A 23,862-nucleotide genomic window follows, 5' to 3' on the forward strand; every position below is an offset into this window, starting at 1 on the left:
TGTAACTTTGTGGATTTGTCTCTGTGTCCTCTATTTTGTACCATTGGTCTACCAGCTTGTTTTGGTGCCAGTACCATGCTGTTTTTGTTACTATTGCTCTATAGTATAGTTTAAAATCTGGAATCGCGATGCCACCAGTTTCACTCTGCCGCTCGCCCGGGCCTAGGCCGCCGCTGGGCTCCGCCTCGCCGGGCTACGCAGGCGGCGGGGCTGGGGCACGGGCCGGGCGGCGGCGGGCGGCGGGCGGCGGCGGGCGGCGGGCGGCGGCGGGCGGCGGGCGGCGGCGGGCGGCGGGCGGCGGCGGGCGGCGGGCGGCGGCGGGCGGCGGGCGGCGGCGGGCGGCGGGCGGCGGCGGGCGGCGGGCGGCGGCGGGCGGCGGGCGGCGGCGGGCGGCGGGCGGCGGCGGGCGGCGGCGGGCGGCGGGCGGCGGGCGGCGGCGGGCGGCGGCGGGCGGCGGGCGGCGGCGGGCGGCGGGCGGCGGCGGGCGGCGGGCGGCGGCGGGCGGCGGGCGGCGGCGGGCGGCGGGCGGCGGCGGGCGGCGGGCGGCGGCGGGCGGCGGGCGGCGGGCGGCGGCGGGCGGCGGGCCGCGGGCGGCGCCTGCTGCGGCAGGCGGCGGCTTCTTCCGAGGCGCCGGCAGCGACTGCGAGGTCCCAGTGCTGCAGAGCCTACAGGGCAAGATCTGTAAGCGGGGCCCGGGCTGAGGGGCTTCCCCGGCGGCAGCGGCCGCACGGCTGAGGGGGCAATGGGCGCGCTGGGTTGGCGTCGCCGCGCGGCGCTGGATGGTGGGCCGAGGGGGCCGGTGAGGCGGGCGCGGGCGAGGCTGGAGGGGGTGTGTTGGGGGAGGCGTCGCCTGGACGGGGCGGCGTGGGCTGCGGCCACCCCTCTGGGGAGGGAGTGGAGAGCGGGCAGCGCCGGCGGAGGCGGCCTGGGCGCGCGGGCGTGAGGGGCTCGGCGGCTGAGCGCGGCCGGGGGCGCGGGCCGGGGGCGTGAGGAGCTTCCGGCCGCCTTCCGAAGCAGGCCTCCGGGCGGCCGCGGACACCGGGAAGCGGCCCCGAGTCGGGTGCGGAGGAGCGGCCAGAGGAGAGGCGGCGGCGTGGAAGGGGGGCTGGCCCGAGGGGAGGGGGCTGCCTGCCTCCCGAGCTCCCGAGCCCTTGAGAGCTTGAAAAAGGCGCCCTCAGCGGGAGGAAGCAGGCCGCCCGGGGACCCGGAGGGGGCCGCGCGCCCAGGCCTAGGCCGCCGCTGGGCTCCGCCTCGCCGGGCGGCGGAAGGGGCCCGGCGGCACCATGGCGGCGGCGGCGGCGGCGGCTTCTTCCGAGGCGCCGGCAGCGACTGCGACGGCAGAGCCCCAGACGGGAGACGACGGGGCAAGGTCTGTAAGCGAGCCGGCTGAGGGGCTTTCCCGGCGGCAGCGGCCGCACGGCTGAGGGGGCAATGGGCGCGCTGGGTTGGCGTCGCCGCGCGGCGCTGGATGGTGGGCCGAGAGGGCCCTTGAGGCGCGGCGCACCGCGCCGGGAGGGCGGGCGCGGGCGAGGCTGGAGGGGGTGTGTTGGGGGAGGTGTTGCCTGGACAGGGCTGCGTGGGCTGCAGCCACCCCTCTGGGGAGGGAGTGGAGAGCGGGCAGCGCCGGCGGAGGCGGCCTGGGCGCGCGGGCGTGAGGGGCTCGGCGGGCTCGGCGGCTGGGCGCGGCCGGGGGCGAGGGCCGGGGGCGTGAGGAGCTTCCGGCCGCCTTCCGACGCAGGCCTCCGGGCGGCCGCGGACACCGGGGAGCGGCCCCGAGGCGGGTGCGGAGCAGCAATTATGGGGAGGAGCGGCCGGAGGAGAGGCGGCGGCGTGGAAGGGGGGCTGGCCCGAGGGGAGGGGGCTGCCTGCCTCCCGAGCTCCTGAGCTCCCGAGCCCGTTCATGTCTGTGTGCATCACATCAATTCTCACTCAGATCCTAAACTGCATTCCATGTCTCCTCTTCACCTTGTAAGTTCCTCTTTCTAATCTGAAAAATACGTTTAGTTTCCAGCTCCTTTAGAGAAAAGATGATTCCCTGAGCATGGAGTGATCAGGATGGTGTTTAGTACCATAAATACTTCATGTATAATTGCATATGTCAAATAAAGAATATATTCTTCCTCAATAGAGAATGTTTTTAAAATAAAAAATGAATATGGACTGTCAGGAAGAACAGCGGGTAGTTATAAAATACAATAAAAAGAAGAAACAACCAAGTGAGAAAAGTACAGTGTGTCTTATCTTGTTAGTGATCCAGTGCTTGAGTTTCTCACGTGCATAAATGCATTCATTAAGTATTCTTATGCCTTCGACATAAGAACAATAAAGAGACCACCTCCTCCCCATCCAGGTAAACAGCTTTCTTGTAGTACAGTGAAATTTAAGTGCAGGAATAAAATTCTCTGGGAGCTAAAGCAAGATGCTTTAGGAAGAGATAGTTCATTATCCCCAGAGATATCAAAGAAGTCTTGATATCTTTGATATCTCTGGGGATATCTGTGCTGGGTAGAAAAAGAAAGGAGTTTGGCAGGTGGAGAAAGTGGGAAATGTCATTTTAGCCTGAGGAAGAATCTTAAACCAGTAGAAGATTTTGATTCTTGCTGTTGGGGTGATGATAGAATCGACTACCTGGTTCTTGTCTTGTGCACTTCTTTTATTCACCATGGACAGTGGGTACAGCATATGAATGGTGAGAGCCCTCAATCCTGTCCTCAGGAAGCCAGGAGAATTTGGTTGGTATAGGAGACAGTCATGTTAACATGATCACTACTTTTCACGTTCTCTCTGAACCACTGAAAATTGTTTGTTTGTACATTAACTTGAACCTAATTATGCCTCATTGCTCCTTCTTTCTCCATCCACATATCTGTGACCTGTCATGTCAATCAAGTAAATCTGCCCATTCTCTATTATACTCTCTTTTTAAGTAATCCGTATTGTGCATGTTTTCCCATCTCTCATCTATATAAGATCACTTCTCCCTTCACCTCTCCCTACTCCAAACACCATCGGTGCTCTAGCCATCTTGAAGTACTTAGTTTTGCATAACTACACCAGGCTTCCAAAGCCTGTGCCTTTTTCTACTGGAAAGAATGCTGTTTCTCTGTTTCAACAGTGTTTTCAACTTTCAAGGTCTGACTAATGTCCTCTCCCTTATGAATACTCTTTCTGTACAAGTTAGTACAGAAAGTTAGTATACCTTCTGTTTGCTTTATGAATGTGCTTTACTGATCTCTTATAAGAATATTTGTCTTGACATCATATAACTGTTTCTTCACCTCCCTTATTCCCAACCTTCTTCCCCAGCCTGAACTTCTCCAGGACACACATTTTAAACATCCAGCTAAGTGTGTGGCACTGTGCATACTTCTCAGTGCTTGTTGAATAATTTTATGCATGTGTAACTGAATGAAAAAGTTGCTCATTGAAAAAGTATATTCCAAAGATCAGTTTGTTTCAGAATTCTTCCACCAGCAGTCCTGACATTCTGATTATTCATTACTCTGACATTGAATTATTTGATTCAACTCTGTATTGCCATCTGTTCCTCTACTTTTCATTTTTTGGGTTTTATCTAAGGGCAGCATGGAATAGCAAAAATAACACTGATCTAAGGATCTGGAAATCTAGATTCTCATTCTGACTTTTGCTGTATAACTCTTGGAAAGTTAACTTAACCCCTTTAGTTTTTTCCTCTTTTCTCATATTGCTTTTTCATGACCTAGAAAAGGAGGAGGAAGAGAACAGCAAGTGGGAAACCCTCTCAGGTAAGTTCAGCCTTGCAACCACTGACGTTTGATCTCCATCATGGCATTACCTAGTCTTTATGAAGCTTGTGGTCATTCCCTGTTGACATTGTGGGCCAGATTAAGCCCAGCTAAGTACAATGTACAAATACTATGCAACTAAGGTGAAAACACTAAATCGCTGCCTCAGATAACTTAATTCAGTCAACCAATCTGCAATAGTTTTATTTTGAGTAGCCTAGGAGATCAGGTAGGAAATAGGGTTTTTAACGATGAGAGTCCAGAACAGAGAATTGTATATTAATGATGAGGAGGACTTGAGGATTTGGATGGGGGATGGGAGAAGGAAGGAGGATGGGCTAGGAGGAAAGGGTAGAATTACATGTATATCCAGAAAGGCATCGTAGAGCTGTGATATCATAGAAACAGAGCTATTATAAAGTAAGCAGGAATAATGAACATTGGTGAAATATAATATGGTACAAAGGATGCTATTAGTTTATAAGAGAAAATTAAAGAACAAGCAGGATGGGTTGGTGTGAAGCATGTTAAACCGTAGTGTTGGGCTGGGGATGTGGCTCAAGTGGTAGCGCACTTGCCTGGCATGCGTGCAGCCCGGGTTCGATCCTCAGCACCATCTACAAACAAAGATGTTGTGTCTGCCGAAAACTAAAAAGTAAATATTAAAAAAAAATTCTCTCTCTCTCTCTCTCTCTCTCTCTCTTAAAAAAAAAAAAAAACAACATAGTGTTTTCCATTCATCTTCATCCTGAAGTCTCTTGACTTAATCTTGCATTTCTGTGCCTTTAAAACTACAGTCACTGAGCTTGGTGTTTTCCTCAGTCATGGTCCTTTTTTTGCCCCTACAGCCAATGCCATAAAATCCACAATGTATAGTATTTCTCCTGCCAGCTCCAAAGAAGATCAGGAACTTTATGTCTGCACAGTCAAAGATGATGTAAACTTGGATACAGTGCTTCTCCCACCACTGTTAAAAGGCAAGTTCTTTGAATACCGCCAGTGAACCAATTACAGGTGTCACTGCAATTAGTAATTGGGTGAGTGAATGAGTACAAGTCTCTCATTATCATTCTGGTTTCATTTTATTCTAAACAGGAAACTTGTCTTCCAGAAATAAGTTCTAGCATGGCCTGAAGAGCCTTTTGAAGACATGAATAATGTTTACTTAAATGGCCTTTTGCTTTCTTTTGATGATCTGGAAGCTTTTTCCGTTTATTAATAAAAATTAGGTCCCGAGTTTCCCTTTGTGAAAATTCCAGTGCCAAAGGAGGCAATAAGCAAGGGAGATGATGTTGCTGAGATTTAAGAAAATCTATTATGCTGATAATGTTATGTATATAGCAAGAGTTTAATAAAAAAGAATGCAAAGTATGTTTATTTTGACCAATAAGGAACAAAGAATTTGGCAGGCAGGCATAGTTGGAGAGGAGACGTTCTTTGAGATTAATTATGGTTTTTTTGTTTTTAACTTTTTTTATTTTTATTTATATATGACAGCAGAGTGCATTACAATTCTTATTACATATAGAGCACAATTTTTCATAAGTCTTGTTGTGTACAAAGTATATTCATACCAATTCATGTCTTCATATACTTACTTTGGATATTCATGTCCATCACATTCCACCATCATTTCTAACCCCATGTCCCCTCTCTTCCTCTCCCACCCCTCTGCCCTATCTAGAGTTCATCTATTCCTTCCATGCTCCCCCTCCCCACCCCACTATGAATCAGCCTCCTTATATCAGAGAACACATTTGGTTTTTTGGGATTTGCTAACTTAGCCTTATCTTCTCTAACTCTATCCATTTACCTGAAAATGCCATGATTTTATTCTCTTTATTATGTTTTGTTTTTCAAATGTTCTATTCAAGTGTTTGGTGGGGGAGATACTATATTAAGCCCTCTTAAGGAATATTATGATAAATATAGTTCAAGTAAAATATCATCTTGTTGTGAAAATAAGACATGTACATGAAACCACCATAAAGACATGCTAGTCAATTGCTGGGACTCTGGAATCAGAAAAATGAGGACACTTTTGGCCCCTCCACTTACTGGCTGGAGGCCTTTGATAAGTTAGCTGTAGTCTTCTCATCAGTCAAAAGAGGATAACAATAGACCCTACGTCATGGGTTCTGTTGAGGATTTAGCAAAATAAATAATGTCACATAATATTCTGTTAATGTATGACACCATAGTTCTTCGTTCTGGAGATTTGGGGTTCAACTAGACAGTTTTTGCTCTAACCCTGACAGGCCAAACTTGGCATTGGCTCTAGTTAGAAGTAAATGCAGCATGCTGGCAGGACAGTAGCAGGTGGTTTTCTTCAGTGGGAGTCCTTACAACAATTTACCTGGCAACCCAGGGACTATTCCCTGGAGCCTCAAGGAATAATAGTCCCAGTGTCAGGAATGAGACCCATGAAGCTTGGATGCTTAGAAACCCCAAGTCCCAGATAAGGACTTGGCCCTGCAAGGATCATGATCTATTACAAGAATTATTACACTCAAGGAAGCCCCAAACTGTATCTCACAATCAGCTCATTTACATTTCCCCAGTCCAGATTCAAAGGTCATTCTTAGCATAGCCATGTTGCCTGGTAACACTGCCCACGTTCTAATTTTATTGGGATCCCAAGAAACAGCTAGAAAATTAACCCAAAGTCAACATTGTCAGGGAAGGAAAAGAGGTTGTAAACTGCAAGCTAAAATGAATAGGTCAGCAAAGCCTTGGTCTAAAAGAAAGGCCAAAGCTAGATTGTGAAAGATCACACTGAGTTTTAAAGGTATTTGAGAGAGAGACTGACTTGATCATATTGTGTTTTTAAGATATCTAATTTTGCCACTAGTTAATAATATATTGTTGGGATGAGAATAAAAAGAAATTGGAGATGTGCAAAACAGGATTTATAGTGATCCAGGTGAAAATGGCTTGCTAGTCATTTAAAATTGTTTAGTATGAAATATATCCAAGAGACATTTAGAAAGAGGATGGATGGATGACCAGTAGGTTGTGAAGAGAAAGAACAAAGTTTAGGATGATTTCAAGTTTTTGAACTTGATGACTTATTTATTTAATACCAACCACTTTAATGTTTAGGTCAGAATATGGAGAGATTTAATGAAATCCTTGGAGTTTATTAAGATCTTTACAGTTATTAGAGATCTAGGACCAGGAAATCTGCCTTGAAAGTTTAATTTAAAATAAGGATCTTAGGCTGGGGATGTGGCTCAAGCGGTAGCACGCTTTCCTGGCGTGCACGGGGCACTGGGTTCGATCCTCAGCACCACTTAAAAATAAAATAAAGATGTTGTGTCCACCGAAAAACTAAAAAATAAATATTAAAAAATTCTCTCTCTCTCTCTCTCTCTCTCTCTCTCTCTCTCTCTCTCTCATATAAAAAGTAAGTCTAAGTACTAATAGGTCATGAAGTTGGAAAGGATTAGTGTAGCCGAGTGATCCAGAGCACAGTTTTGGTCTGCCAGCAAAGGGTTTTGGTGATCATAGGAGAACAGTTTCAGTAGTGTGGTAGAGACCTAGTTGTTGGTTGAACAATTAATGGGAAACAAGAACTTGGAGATAGAACTCTTTCAAGAGGTTTGGTTGACTAGAGAAGGGGGGATTAAGGTAGGAAATAAATAGGGGTATATAAGAAGCAAGCTTTTTTATTTTTAAGATGTACAAATTATCAACATAATGTATCCCAGGTTTATAGAACCATTGTTCACTGCTGTTTCTTGCTTTCCTTTTTTTTTTTTTTTTTTTTTTTTTTTTTGGTGGGGGTACAGAAATAGCAGTAAACCAACTGGATCAACTGAGCCCAGAGGAACAGTTGCTAGTGAAGTGTGCTGCAATCATTGGTCACTCCTTCCATATAAATCTGCTGCATCACCTCCTGCCTGGCTGGCATAAAAATAAGCTACTTCAGTTGTTGGGGGCTCTTGTGGATATGCATGTGCTCCGCTGGCTTGAGCTTCCTGCTGAGTCCATGTTAGTACCTTCCATTATTGACATCATTGATCAAACCAAAGAGAAGAAAAAGTCAGGTGAGGAAGGCGGGGGTATTCTGTGTTTAGAAAGACCATTAATATCATGTATTGGGGCTTCTCTCTGAAGGCTGGCGATTCAGAAATGGAAAGAAAATTTTTGTTTATCTATGAAGGAGCCATGGTTATAATAGAAAAATATCCTGTATCCTTATTCCAGCTCCTTGTTAACTCCTGTGTTAGTATTTGTGTTTTGATTTTTTTGGTTCATAAAATATTGTCATAATCATTTACTGGTTTTCTAGGTACAAATAATAAGGAAAAAAAAGATAAATCATTTTGAATTTTAGAAATTCATAAAGAAAATGACTCATGGGGTATTGAAACAGACTTGAACGGAGCAAAATTCAATTGAACAGCTTATGATTTCAAATTCTCCATATGAAAGAATAAAGTCATAGCATTGATGATCCAATTGAGATCAAGTAACTTTCTCAAGATAGTCAAATATTCCTTGGAACTCTGAGATCACATTTTTTAAAACACTCTGTACTTCAGGGTTAAACAGTTCCCTTCTACATACTCTCTCCCAGTCTCCCATTTCTCTTTGACTTTGAGATGTTTGCACTCATATTTCAACAGAATATGTCTTATGATTTGAGATTTGTAACAATTTAAAGTAAAAAAGCTCAGTTAGAAGGAACCGTCAAGAAATCTTCCCAATGTATTTCAGTAAAACTAATAATTTCTTCCATTTTGTACCATATCATCAAGTAGAAATGGTCAATACCACTTTCAGATAGGTACAAAATTTTTTATACAAAGGAGGCAGGCACACCAACCATGAGTTGTAAATAAAATCTTATAAAGTAGCAACAATGTGCTTGGGAGTTTGCTATACTGAAGCATTGAAATACTATAAGGGAGAGTCTCACTTGAATTTTCCTAAATTTCAGACGCTGGCTCAGCCTCTCTTCTCCGGCTGCAAAAAGAACCATCCCTGCCTCAAACTGATGTTCTAGAATTTGGAATGCCTCTATTGCGGGAAGCTGCTTGGGAGCTGTGGCCCAAGGAACAACAGATTGCGCTGCACCTTGAATGTGCCTGTTTTCTCCAAGATTTGGCCTGCCGCTGTGGGAGCTGCCATGGAGAAGACTTTGTCCCCTTCCATCGTTTTGCAATCTGTTCTACTAAGCGCTCTGGGGGGACCTTTAGATTCTGTACTTACAAAGATAGAGGCTCAGTTCTAACACAAGTGACCACAGACAAATTGCAGCTGCCTTCTCCCCAAGGTAAACCAGTAGGCAGAAAGAACTCATGTGGGCAGCACTTCTCTTTTTCCATGCACTTGGAGCTCTCCATCAAAAAGTTGAGATTCAGATCGGGAGAGAGTATGTAGAAGGGAACTGTTTAACCCTGAAGTACAGAGTGTTTTAAAAAATGTGATCTCAGAGTTCCAAGGAATACTTGACTATCTTGAGAAAGTTACTTGATCTCAATTAATTAGAAAAAGTAATAATATCAACTTCATATTATCATTTTGAGAATTGAATTGGTTAAAATATATAATGTGCAGCTTTTATTGCCAAGCACATGTTGGGTACTCAGTACAGTTTAGTAATTGCCTTCATTATTTTTCAGTTCACTATACATATATTGAGTCCTTACATGTATCCGATGCTACACTGGATGTTAGGGATACAATGTGGGTAAGCCTCAGCCTCTGAACTCCTGAAGCTGTCAGTTTTGGGGGTATAAATTGAGAATTCTAGTATGACATGGTAAAAACATTGAAAATGGCCTACACATCGAGTTTAGGGATGCCTAGAAAAAGGCACCATTAACCCAGACTGAGGAATGTTTCAGAGAAAACACTTCCCTGAAGGAGATAATGCCAGAATTGAATCTGTGGGATAATGAAGTTGGCCATTTGAAGAATCTTGTATTAGTTGATAGATGTTCACCATAGCCTCTTAAACCAGACCAGGGTTCATCCATCTTTGTTTTAACCTCTTCAGTTCGCTTACCTGGAGGATTTCATATTTCTTTACCTCAGCCTATCAAAAAATTTCTTCTTTCATCAGGCTGGGATCTACCTTCTTGCACTCCACCTAGTTTTCCCAGTTGTGCCATCTTCCGTGACTGAAACCAGCTGTCAAGATCAAACCAAATCTTCTCCTTCTGTATTTGTTAGAAGTTGGTTTGGGTAGAGGGTTAGGGGGCAGGGACACTAGGGGGAAAGTGGTAGATTGTTCCTGTTGGACAGCTAAAGTGAGAGAGAGATTTGACCTATGATCCTAATACCTGTTCTACATATAACATAATATGAATGTGAAACCAGTGACTTGGAGCAATCCTGTGGGCATTTCCGTTTTTTGTAGTTTCCAAAATCTGGTATTGTAAAGAAATTGTGCTACCATATTTCCTGTATGGCCCCTTTACTTTTGAGAAGTCAGTGTCAGCTTTAGACTAGATGGTTTGGTCAGTCTGTGAGAGAGAGGCTCGAGACCTCCAGAGCCCAGCCGAATACTGAGTGGGCTTCCCAGACTCAGGCCATACAGCCTTGACATTACTCAACTCCAGAGGCCACTACTCCCAGAGGCTAGAATGAGAAAGTGCCAATTGGAGTTATGCCCACAATAGTGCTGCCAAACCCTTTTCCTTAATTACCTTATCTATTATAAAGATCATTACCATGAGAGAGCCAGTCCTTTTAGTTAACCCAAACATTCTTCTTCTAAAAATGCTCTTAGACTCTATCAATCCTGCCCATGTAGGTAAAATCTCACCATCATTCTTAATATTTGCTAGTTTATTATTATCATTATTATTATTATTATCATTATTTCCATATTACATTTTTAAATTTGTCCTAATTAGTTATACAAGACAGCAGAATGCATTTTGATTCATTGTATATAAATGGAGCACAACTTTTCATTTCTCTGGTTGTGCAAGATGTGAAATCACAACATATGTGCAGTCATATATGTACCTAGGGTAATGATATTCATCGCATTTCACCATCTTTCCTGCCCCCATCCCCACTCCCAATCTCTCCCTCCCCTTTGCCCAATCAAAGTTCCTCCATTCTCCCCACGCCCACCCCCCAGCATTATGTATCAGCATCCACTTATCAGAGAAAACATTTGGCCTTTGGTTTTTGGGGATTGGCTTACTTCAATTAACATGATATTCTCCAACCCCATCCATTTACCTGCAAATGCCATGATTTTATTCTCTTTTAAGACTGAATAATATTCCATTGTGTATGTATACCACACTTTCTTTATCCATTCATCTGTTGAAGGACATCTAGTTTACTTCCACAGTTTAGCTATTGAGAATTGAGCTGCTATGAATATTAATGTGGCTGTGTCACTATGGTATGCTGACTTTAAGTCCTTTGGATATAAACCAAGGAGTGGGATAACTGGGTCAAATGGTGGTTCCATTCCAAGTTTTATAAGGAATCTCCATATGCTTTCCATAGTGGTTGCAACAATTTGCCACCAGCAATGTAGAAGTGTACATTTATCTCCACATCTTTGCCAACACTTATTGTTGCTTGTATTCTTAATAATTGCCATTCTGACTAGAGTTGAGATGAAATCTTAGATTAGTTTTGATTTGGATTTTTAGAGATGAGAACATTTTTTCATATATTTGTTGGTCAATTGTATATCTTCTTCTGAGAAGTGTCTGTTCAGTTCCTTGACCTATTTATTAATTGGGTTATTTGTTTTTTTGGTGTTAAGTTTTTTGAGTTCTTTAGACCAGAGACTCTGTATCTAATAGAAGAAGTAGGCCCAAATCTTCATCATATCAGATTAGGTTCTGACTTCCTTAACGAGATTTCTAATGCACAAAAAATAAAATCAAGAATCAATAAATGGGATGGATTCCAACTAAAAAGCTTCTTCTCAGCAAAGGAAATAATCAGTAGCCTGAAGAGAGTGCCCACAAAGTGGGAGAACATCTTTACTATACACACATCAGATAGAGCACTAATATCCAGAATATTTGCTGTTTTGATCTGTGACAGGCAGCTGCAGGTCAAATATGGAAGATAAAGGCTAGTTAAGTTCAGCTAGTAGACTGCGGCATCTTGTGCTTACCATAGTTTTCTTCTATTGGTCTTTGGCCCTACAATTCACTCTGATCTGGTCATCTACTTGATCCACATATATTTAGGGATTTCCACCATTGGAAGTATCCATCAAACCAGAATGGACACATACTTCATTTTTTTCCTTCATTTAGCAAACATCGAGGATCTCCTTCAAGGGGGGAACTGGTTTGAGGAAATTGACGATGAGGATTACTTATGCGAATCACAAATAATTGTCATTAGAAATTTATAATGTATCATCCTAATTTTGTATTGTAAGTTGCAGAGAAAAAGGTAGTTAAAAATTTTAAATATTCTCAGTTAATCCAAACATGGATAATTAAAAATAATTGTATTTTTTCTCCCCACAGATAGTTTTAATTTCCAGGAAAAAACATTCAGAAGTCAGGAGACCTTCTCAAGTGAACAACACAGCAGGTAGATGAAGATGCCCAGGGAGGACACAGAGGTCTCAGAGTGAGAGACAGATAGCCATCAAACTGGGGTACTCACCTCACCCTCATACCAGAGGGAGTCTGACCACTCTGCAAAAGACTCTTTTTTTTCCATTATTTTTATTGGTGCATTATAATTGTGTGTAATGGTGGGGTTTGTTGTTTCATATTCAGACATGCACACAATATAATTTGGCCAAAATCATTCCCCAGTATTTCCCCTTTCCTTCTCCTCCTCCCTTCTCATGGTCCCTTTCCTCTGTTGATCTCCCTTTGATTTTCACAAGATCCCACAATCAACTTTCTTTTCCCTTTTCCTCTCTAGCTCCAGTATATGAGAGAAAACATACAACTCTTGACCTTCTGAGTTTGGCTTATTTTGCTTAACATAATGTTCTCAAGTTCCATCTATTTCCCAATAATGGCTTTTATTTTTCTTTACAGCTGAATAAAACTCTGTTGTGTATATAGATTACACATTTGTGTATATATGTGTAACATATCTGTTGATGGATACCTAGACTGGTTCTATAGTTTAGGTACTATGAATTGTGCTGCTATAAACATGGATAGACATGCATTGATGACTTTAATTTTTTAGGATAAATAATGAGGAGTGGTGTAGCTGAGTCATATGTTGGTTCCATTTCTATTCTATTGAGGAACTGCCATACTGATTTCCAATCTTGGAATTGGACTAATTTACAATCTCACTAACATGTATAAGTGTTGCTTTTTCTCCCTACCTCTCCTGCATATATTACTGTTTGTATTCTTGATGGCTACCATTCTTAATGGCTGCAATTCTGATTGGAGTGAGACAATCTCAATTTAGTTTTTATTTATATTTCCCTAATTGCTAATGATGTTCGACATTTTTTATATATTTATTGGCCATTTGTATTTCTTCTTTTGAGAAGTGTCTGTGTAGTTCATTTGTCCATTTATTAATTGGGTTATTTGAGGGGGGAGGGTGTTAAGTTTTTTAATTCTTTGTGTATTCTAAATATTAATCCTCTGTCAGAAGAATAGTTAGCAAATAATTTGTCCCATTTTAGTGATTCTCTCTTCACATTCTTATTTCCTTTGGGATGGCATCAAATTAAAAAGGCAATGTACAGCAAAGAAGTGGGAACTCTTATAATCAGCCCAAAATTCAGAATGACAGTTCTCTAAAGGGAAATTATTTCTTAAGGGTCAAGAATAATTTTATTTAAGCTTTCAAACATTGTATACAAAGCAGATTTTTTCAGCTATAAATCTGTCGATTTTTTTTTGCTTCAGATGATATGAAAATGTGTATTTCCTAACCATGCACTTCCTGACTTTCTAATGCCTATCCCATCAATTTTAAACTTTCATTTTCACCAGCTGTTCTAGACATAGTTTCTCATTCCACTTACCTAACCTGCTACTCTACTGATTTCAAACAAAACTATTTAAAAAACCTGTATTCCTCATGAACTACCCATACTCACCTGTGCCAGCTATCCCTCTTTCAGTGCTGAGTGGCCTCTGCCTCCCTCCATTTATCAGCATGTTGACCAACCTTCAAGCCCCTCCTCAATTTTTACTGTTTTAGACCATTGTGGTTCAGGAATATCTGACCTCTTTTGACCTCAGGATGCCTTTAGAAAGTACATGCTAGTAGTCAGAGAGGTGAGCTCTAGTTTGGGTTCTATTTCTCATTAGCTGTGATACCATAAGTCATGTAATTTCTCTGATCATTAGTTTCCTCACCAGTAAAGAGAAGTATTTTTTGCCTTCCTGATAGAATTGTTATAGGATTGATGCTGCTATATACAATAATATTTAAATATACTATGAAATTGCATATTTTTTACAAAATTGAAATATGCTACTAGAAGATATATTATTACATATTGGTTTGTATCATTTTGTTTTATTTAACATTTATTTTGTTAGCTTACTCTTTAGGCGTAATGTTTCCCCATTTAGATTATGAAGTACTTAGGTTAGTTTTAGGTTTGGGGGGTGTTTTATCTTTGTTTTTTGGTGGTTGTTTGTTTGTTTTTCTCAGTACTTGGATGGAACTTTGGGGTGCTCTACCATTGAGCTATATCCCCAGCCCTTTTTATTTTGAAACAGGGTCTTGCTAAGTTGCCCAGCCCTGAACTTGCAGTCCTGCTGCCTCAGCCTCCTGAAGAGCTAGGATTACAGGCATGCACCAATGTGCCTGGCTGGCTTTAATTTTTTAAATCCCTAATAGAGCATTACAGTTATAGCTCTGTTTTCTGACTTATTAAATTTTATAGAGTAATAGAGTAATTAATTATACAGACACTTCCTGGGAAAAGTGGTTTTGAGACCTTGTAATGCCCCAACAAAAGTGACAGTTTTGTGGCCACTCTCAGTTCTTGATCTTCTCTCCATAAAGAACAGAGGAAGAGTTCCTAGAGCGAGTGAACAGGAAGCTGGCTCAGACCAGCCCCAAGAAAGACCTGTTGACTGTTGGGTGCAGACCAACATTGACCACAAAGCCCTGCCACTGTGAGGAAATCCTGAAACTAGTGCTCTCACCACTCACCCAGCACTGCTTGGTTGTTGGAGAAACCAATTGTGCATTTTATTATCTGCTGGAGGCTGCTGCTGCCTCCTTGGACCTGTCTGATAATTACATGGTGAGCAAGCTCAGCTCTCTGCTCTTGAACTGAGCCTTTTTACTTTGGGAATTTGATTGAGAGTGCTTCCTGTCAAGTAGGAATAGAAAGTGGAGGAAAATGGGAGAGAGAGAAGCTGGAGGGATTTAGGAGAAGACGTGAAATGGGAATGTGGTGAGAGAGAGCACTGACCCACACTAGCCCTGCCCTTGACCTGCACAGCAGGCTGGGCCCTCACTCTACCTCAAAATCCCAAACCTGATTCAAATTCAGATCTTGACCCTCATCCTAACCTTACCCCCAGCACCATCCTAATCCTAATCCAGTTTCTTCATCCTTTGTTTGAAGGCTTTCTTTTATTTAAGGAAGGCAAGCAGTCTTCTGGGCCAACCCTCAGCATTCTCGTTCTTGAAAAAGCACAAAGTGAAGATTTGTCAGTTTGAGGAGGCCACTTTCTGCAGGCTTCGGTCAGAGGTGAGGATGAGCATAACCTTGAAGTTTTGTTTTTTCTAAGAGTTACCCTATTTTTTAAATTCCATCATGTCTTTTTTTTCTGTATGGTTGTAAATGTGATAATGTGATAAAAAGTTGGATATATTTTATAGAATTATATGTTATATAGAAAATGAAATAGCCCCCACTCATCCCACATCACTCCCATCATAGTTAAAAATTTGATCTGTAGTCTGCCAACTATACACAATCATGTCATTTTTCAATTATATCATTTTAATAGGATCATATTCCATATTCTTTTTCTTCTGCAGCTAATTTTACTTTTCATAGTACAATTGAATATATACTTGCATATGTGCATACTTATTTATCCATCAAATAATTGCAACTGCCAAGTACTCCAAGTATATTGTATGGATAGAGCATAGTTTATTCCTTTTATTCATGTGAATTTATGTTGTCTCTAATTTGGGGGTTGAAAATTGGTGTAGTGAATATTCTTGTTCCATCTCTCTCTTCCCTTTCTGTAGGAACTTCTTTGAGAAGTTCCCAAACGTAGAAATGCTCAGGCAGAAGATATGGACAATTTTACACTTACTAAATATATCACCAAATTGACCACCAAAAATATTATATAAATTTGAATTTTTCCCATTTCTTCATATTCTTAACAACATCAGATATTATCAGTCTTTTCTAAACTTGCTAATTCCTAGACAAGTTATATTGTGTTTTAATGTGTACCTCTTAATTATTAAGGTTCTTTATTATGTTCATTGGTTATTTCTGTTTATTTTCTGTGAATTATCCATTTATGTTCTTTGCCCTCTGGAGTAAATAAATTAATTTAAGATAAACATTAAGATAATCTGGTTATGAACTTAAATATATAGGCTTTTGTAGATTAAAGAGAATATTAGAGTTTTCCAGTGTTACATTATTTTTGCTTCAACAAAGTGGTCTTTGGAGTAAAGTTAAACATTTTTTTCCTTTTATGGAAAGAAATTATTTGTCATTTCTCCCAAGATTGTTCAAGAATCACATAAACTTCATCACTTTCTTGGGAGATTGAGCCTTAGAACATGAAGTTATAGGATAACCTCAAGGTAGTTTTGAAACCCAACACCTACATCCACATCTCTGGTAGTACAACCTATTTAGGAAGGAGAGATATAGGATTTTCTACAGATGCTTTCTGGCAGCTGAGAGTATCTGAGTCTCTGCCCAAATGATGATGCCATCTCAATCTAGCCAGCACCACTTTCTTTCAATCTGTCTCTACTGCCCACTGACAGATGTGTAGGCAATGAGAAAAGAAGGTGTTTTCTCCAGAATTCTGTTTTCTCACCCCTTTAATGCTTATTGCCCTCCTGGTCCTTGTTTTTGTGACTTCTGACCAGGCTGTTCTCCAACTCAGTTCACTCTAGCACCTTAGTGATTCCAGCTACATACACATCTCTAAATGAAAGAGCCAGTATATTGTATCCATAGCTGGATGTGGTGGCACATGTTTATAATCCCAGTGACTGGGGAGGCTGAGGCAGAAGGATTGCAAGTTTGAGGCCAGTCTCTGCAACTTAGTGAGAACCTATCTCAAAATAAAAAATAAAAAGGACTTGTAGACGTAGCTCAGTGGTACAGCACCCCTGGGTTCAATTCCCAGTACCCAAAACAAAACAAAACGTAGTCCATGGTATTCTTCCCACATTTACACAAGTGTTTCTTATTTTGTCAACTCCAGGTCTGTTTCAACATGGGACAGATCACCTTGGCCAAAAAATTAGCCAGGCAAGCCCTTCGACTGCTGAAAAGGAATTTCCCTTGGACCTGGATTGGTGTCTTTTTCCAAACATTTCTGGAAAAGTATTGGTATTCCTGTTTCCTGAGCCAGTCTCCAAATAATCCCAGTGAGAAGTGAGAAGACAGTCCAGATTGTCCTGGTTCCCTTTAGGGCTACAGAGAACCACAGCTAAAGTAGGACCCAGCCTAGAGCTTTTCTTATATTGATCTAAGTAAGAGTCCTCTTTTTCTTGCTATCAAGTGACTTTCAAGCATATTAGCAGAAAAGCATATAACAAGATCCACCTTCTTCTCCCAGCTAATTAAGTATGACAAATAGCAAGTCAAAGAATGAGCCTTTTTAAAAAATCTCTTTCTGGACTTTTCCTGGTTTAGAGGGATGAATTAAAATGGTCCGTGGGGTTGGGAGCAGTGGAGTTCCAGGAACATTTCTGTGTTTGACAATCTGTAGATGGCCCCTAATGATGAAGAATAAGGGTGTGCTGACTAACCACCCCATGCTTCACAACAGTAAGAAGAAGCTGGCAGTTCTACAGCAACGGGTACATTGCCTCTCCTTGCTCTGGCAACTCTATAACCTGGAGGCCACAGCCAGCAGCCGCAGGTTTGCCTGCCTGGCCACTCTCATGCAGAAAAATTCAGCTGAGGAGTTTGCAAATGAAGCCCAGGTGAGCAATTCTTGGACTTCACTGAGAAACCTCAAGTACTAGAAAGAAAGACCCTGTCAAGTTCCTGTTTTTAGCATCATTCCCCAACACCCCAGACTTAACGAGACACTATTGGTCATGTATTTGAGAAGGGCTTCTCAATTCGAAGTTTATAGAAGGATTTCCAGGTGTGGGACTATGTGGGATCACCCTGAACTGAAGGCAGAATTTTGTGTTATATTCAAAATGGCATTTCTTGGGTAGTAGGAGGGGGAAAGGTCATAGCTTTCTTCAGATTCTCCATGTCCCTGATCTAAAAAGGGATTAGAACTGCTGACTTAAGGGGGAAAACATGGTGAATATTTTTCTAATTTTAGTTCCCATCTGTTTTTCTCTTTTACCCATTTATTCAACATATATTTGATGAAAACATTATATGTCATGTACTGAACTTGGCTCCAGGGAAACATGTAGTGTGTTAAAATATAGCAACATATAGTTTGTTAGGTGATGATAAGTGCAATGGCTAAAAATAAAGTGGAGACGGGGAGGCATGGGGTTCTGAGAGCAGGGGTTGCCTTTATTGAGCGGTGAGTACTGGGGATTGAACTCAGGGGCACTCACCCACTGAGCCACATTCCCAGCCCTATTTTGTATTTAGAGACAAGATCTCTCTTGAGTTGCTTGGCACCTCACTTTTGCTGAGGCTGGCTTTAAACTCGTGATCCTCCTGCCTCAGCCTCCCAAACCACTGAGATTGTAGGCATGCACCACTGCACCCATTAGGTTGCCATTTTAAACAGGGTAGTCAGAGAATGTCTTGCTGATCAGGTGACATTACGGCAAAGAGCTGAAGGAGATGAGAAGCCAGGCTGTCTTGCGAAAGATTGTATAGGCAGAGGACACAATGAAAGCACAAGGCACATCCTCTGTGTGCGAGAAATGGTGAGGAGGCAAGTGTGACTGGAGGGGAGGGAGAGGAAGAGAGCCAACCAGGAGATGAGATCAGAGGGACTAGGGAAAGGCGGGATGGCAGATGGTACAGGCCTTGTAGGCCAAAAATAGGGTTTGGCTTTTCCTTTAAAAGAGATGGGAAGCTTTTGGTGGGTTCTACACACACACACCAAAAAAGGGGGGGGGGAGCAGTACAAGGTTTACTTTTAATAAGATCATTTTAGATGTTATGCCAAGAACAAACTGAAGAGGACAAAGGAGGAAGACCATTTCAGAGTCTGTTGGCAGTCATCTAGGCAAGAGATGGTGATAGCTAAGATTGTTACAGCAGCAGAAGGAGAAGGAAGAGTGATCTTTTGTCAAAATAAAATGAGCAAAATTTGCTCATGGACCTCTTATGGGATGGAAAAGAAAAGAATCAAGGATAATTTCAAGATCTGCGTCCTGCCCTTTAGAGGCATAGAGGTGCTCTTCGTTTGGACAGGGAAGTCTGCAGATTCAGTGGAAGATTAGGAGCTAGACTTTGGAGATATTCAATTTCAAATGCCTGTTGAACATCCAGGTGAAGCTGTGGAGTAGGAAGTTGAATATATGAGTCTGGACATCATAGGACCTTTCTGAACTAGAAATGGAAATATGGAAGTCACAGTGTATAAATGCTATTTAAAGCTGTGAAACTGGATGAGAACATCAAAGAAATAGGAATAAGCATAGAAAAGAGGAAATCCAAGGACTGTGTTCATATAACTCCAATATTAGAGGTCAGGAATGATAAGGGTTGGTTTAATAAAAGAAGCTGAGAAGTTGCCAGAGAGACAGGAGAAAAACCAAAAGAGCATATGTTTTAGAAACCTTGGGAATACAGTATTTCAAGAAGAGAGCCACTAACATGTCAAATGTGTACATAGTTGTAATAGAGATCTAAGCAGCTGTTCTGAAGAGCCATAAGGAGCAAGACTCAGAGGCCTTAGTGGAGGGGTAAAAAAGGGGGTGTTTCAATCAGTCTTGGATTGAAGGAGAAGAGGGGCATGTAGAGAAAGTGCTTTGTTTAAAGAACAGGCAGGGGGCATGATCAAATTAGAAGTGGAAGGGTAAAAGGAGCATGTTTTCCTAGGTGGAGTAGAAGAGTGTGGTAGCAACACCAGGAGTCCAGATTGAGAGCAATAAGGCACCACAGTAGGCCCTTAAACAGGAAAGAAGCCAAATGGAAATGTCACATGAATGGGCAATGGGAATTTGTTTATTACCCTACAGGTTGTCTCTACCTACGTGGACCTCTCCCAGTTCTCCCAGAACATGGGCGATAGGGAGAAGTGGCTGCACTGTGAACAGATAGCCATTCAGAAGAGTAGCCTGTGTTGGTTCTCCAGGGAAGGATTATTGGCTACAGCCCAGCTCATGCAGGCCTTGGCCTACACCAAGCTCTGCCTTGGCCATCTTGACTTCTCCATCAAGCTGGGTAATGGGATGTTGGGGCTGGTGGGCCCAGAGATTTCACAGTGTCCAGGTTCACAGTTAGACCTCACACAATGCTCTTTAACCTCCTTAGGTTTTCAAGCTCATGAGATATGCAGACACCTCAAGAAACCGGCTCTGGAGAATCTAGTTCTTTCAGTTCTCTTCAGATCTGCATTTCTGAAGAAGAAGTATTAAGATCATTTTCAGTTATTGTAGTCATTGTATAAGAATGGGAGAGATGTCCTTCAGAGAAGTTTGGGTTGGAATGGGAGATGCTTTTCCATTTCCATAGCCAGGGCTCTTTACCCTGACCCCTCCAAGAAGCATTATCTTAAGTGCAGGGTGTCAGGAGTGGAAATGCAGAGTGGAACTCCACTTGGACCTAGTGGGCAAACTTTGTTTCCCCACCCCCCATTTCCCTGCAGGGAGGTAGGGGATTACAACAGCTCGGGTTCCTTGAAACTGCCTCAGAGGCATTTCCCACCTCCTTTACCTAGAGAAAGTCTGATCTCAGGCCTATGTTCTCTATATAAATACAGCTCTGGAGAGGAGTTCTTGGGAGTGTTAGATGCTTTGAAGGTTAAGATCCCCTCCTTTCCTGCACCATCTTCCCCCACTCCCTAGCTGGTCCCAGTGGCTCTGTCTCTCGGCAGATATGATCTGTGTGTCCATGTGCTGGAGAGTCAGTGGGCTCTAATTTCCCAGGGTGATGATGTCCTTGGCCTGGCCTGCTTCTACTCTGCTTGCTTAGATCTGCTGTTGTATGGAAAAGGTAAATATTGCACAGGGCTCTGCTCTACGCTTAAGGGATGCAAACGTCAGATGGGGCACTAGGTTTGGAACATAGGCAATATGAACCCATCCCTCGGGCATGGTCCCTTTTTCCTAAAGTCTGAGTTGTGTTTTAGAGGGTATCTGCTTTTCTGGTTTGTTTCCTCCCTGTACCACCCCTTCTATACCTCACTCTCTATGTTGACGATATATACTAGCCCGGTTACTCTCTCTGTCCACAGGATTGCTGTGTCGGCCCTTTGACGAGTGTCTGTGTTTCATTCAACACTATGGGCACAGCTGCGTTCTAACTTCTCAAAGCAATGTCATGCTGGGGGTCCATTCCTCCCTGGCCATGTGGTAATGTCCCGCTGAGGATCTGTGGGAAAGGGTAGAATTCTAAGGTCCTCCTGAACTCATTTCGGCACCTCACCCCTCTAAGCAGGACAATTCAACATCTTACTTTTAAAGACCATTCACCACCCATCCCCTATATCTTACTAAAACAGTTCTTCTCGCCCTTTGTAGATTTGGGCCCATACGTTGAGGGTTACATTTAAGAGCTAGAGTAACCCACGGCAAGGCTGATTATCATGGTCTGTCCCACAGCAAGGCTGATTATCATGGTCTGTTCTTTGGTCTCCCTGCATGTGAGCTAGACTTCAACATTTTCCAGCACCATAATTCTGACTGGGTACCTCAGGGCCTTAAAGAAGTGACAGTTCATGAAAGAACCATGGTTTATAAACAGGGGGTAGAGTTGAGAGTTGTAACTCTTACCTTCTAGGTTTGCCCGGAACTCACAGTGGGACCTTTTTGAGCATCACTTCTCCAAGGCTTGCCGATTGGTGAAAAGAACCAATGCCTCACTATTTGGTTCACATGGCTTTGTGCGATTCCTAGAGTGCTGTGTGCTGATGTTACAGAAGATGCCAGAGGAGGTCTCTGGTCTTTCCCCAGAGACCCCCAGCCATACCCTCCAGGTAGCTATTTCTCTTCTGTCATTCAACTAACACCTAATGTGAAAGTTCCTGCCACTTGCATCTCTCCACATTCTTCTCTCACTGTCTCTGCCTCCCTTTTCTCCTTGAATACTTTGTTTATCCATCTAGAAAGTTGCTATCAACATATCATGTACCTTCCTAGATATTTTTATATCTAGATTAGGACTTGGTTCCTTATATTTACGCCTTCACACAGCTACTACCCAATATCATTAAAATGTTAATATTTAGCCCTCCTCAGTGGGCTTACTCGGTGACTCAGTCTGTGATTAAACACATCTTTCTACAATCTTACCTTCTGAGTATAAGATACATTCCAAGTTACTGTATCCCAGAACCAATTTTCCAGACTTATTTTGCCATCAGTAACTCTTCCCTGTCCCCTAAGCACTGAGTAAGTATGTTGAGTGAAGACTGTTGTATGTTCTGCTACAGTGGCATGTAGGGGAAGAGGGTACTAATTCCAGAGCTAATGGATCTTCCTTTTCTTTCAGTACTTTAAGGAGTTCTTCTCTCGGTGTGTGACCTGCCCTGTCTATCATGAGTGGGTCTCTGAGCTTAAGGCCTCTGTGATGAGGTGTGGAAAGAAAGAATCCATGACCTTGACTAACTCCATCAGACCTTTTGAGACCAGCTTGACCAGGATTTGGATAGAGGGAGAATTCCTAAAGAAAAACAACTGTTATGAAAAAAAAATTAGGAATACAGAGTAAGCATTCCTTCCTGGAACCCTTGTGTGAGAGACACAAAGAACAGTCTCAGATTCTTAGAAGCAGTCAAAGGCTATACCTCTAATGTAAAAAAAGGACACACAGATATAAGAAGTTAGTCTTTGTTCCAGAGGTAAGTATAGTCCTCTCCCTAGTGCTGGACCCAGCCCAGACAATTCTATTGTTATATGAAGAAATTGCTTCAATTGTTTTGGCATCTAAAACTCTTAGTCATAGAAAATTTTTCCTTGGACTTGGCTTAAATAACTGGGTTGTTTCTGTGGATGGATGGTCACAAAGGGTAAAAAAGAAGGCCTTAAAATTCACAGAGTAATGTATGTGAAGATGTAGGCATGAAAAAGAAAGAAAGAATATAACTTTTTGCCTCAGGGCCCTGCAGATCTCCTCCTTTCGAGGCTGGTTTGTGATATTTTTTATGTTCCTTCTTTCAGAATTTGACAGTGTGGCTGATGTCAAGGAGAATAAGGACACAGAAGAAACTCAAAGAATATATATGTTAAAACAAAAGAAAAATAACCTGATGGGACCAGGATTCTCATATTGTATATAATGCAAGGAAATGCCCTGAGTTTTCTGTGTTCACCATGTGCATGCTGAATAGACTAGCCTTCATAGTCACTGCAGCCTATGTCTTTGTCAAAATAAAAGCCTATGTTTCTAAAGCATGCACTGACATCTTCGTTAACTCTTATAGTCATTACCACAATTGCAACAGAAGTGAGAACCAGAGGTAGACTGGGGGCTTTGAAATGAACCAGTTCTATCTTATATAAGGTGGGATCCACTAGCAGTTGGGAAACTGCACCCCTAATAAAGAGGTTGCCCTTAGGGGGCTGGGGCTGGGGCTCAGTGGTAGAGTGCTTGCTTAGCATGCCTGAGGCACTGGTTTCAATTCCCAGCACCACATTAAAAAAAAACTAAACAAAATAAAGGTATTGTATCCATCTACAAAAAAGAGGTTGTCGTTGCTTCAAGAAGGCCAGCAGTGGGGTACTTGGGTGTTGTCTTCTTTTGATTGAGATTTGTCAGGGGGATCCAAAAAAGTCAAGGATTCTTTTGAGAGGTACAGGAGGTGTAGGAGTCTGTTCCCTCTGTGCT

General features: G+C 42.7%; 1 protein-coding gene across 1 annotated transcript; it reads left to right on the forward strand.

The window, feature by feature from the left end:
• Positions 1 to 2,662: 2,662 nt before the first annotated feature.
• Positions 2,663 to 23,314, forward strand: LOC308652705 (adenylate cyclase type 10-like; the record flags this gene model as incomplete). Its single annotated transcript, XM_081300736.1, is given in 18 exon segments — positions 2,663 to 2,669; positions 3,687 to 3,767; positions 4,616 to 4,744; positions 7,559 to 7,816; positions 8,713 to 9,048; positions 12,239 to 12,305; positions 14,721 to 14,964; positions 15,292 to 15,417; positions 17,141 to 17,313; positions 17,711 to 17,867; positions 20,055 to 20,259; positions 20,350 to 20,446; positions 20,912 to 21,030; positions 21,272 to 21,389; positions 21,817 to 22,012; positions 22,528 to 22,722; positions 22,724 to 22,742; positions 23,196 to 23,314. Coding segments are annotated over 18 exon segments (2,646 nt in total).
• Positions 23,315 to 23,862: the final 548 nt, after the last annotated feature.

This window comes from Spermophilus citellus (assembly GCF_964194105.1).
Source record: "Spermophilus citellus genome assembly, chromosome: 7".
NCBI lineage: Eukaryota > Metazoa > Chordata > Mammalia > Rodentia > Sciuridae > Spermophilus > Spermophilus citellus.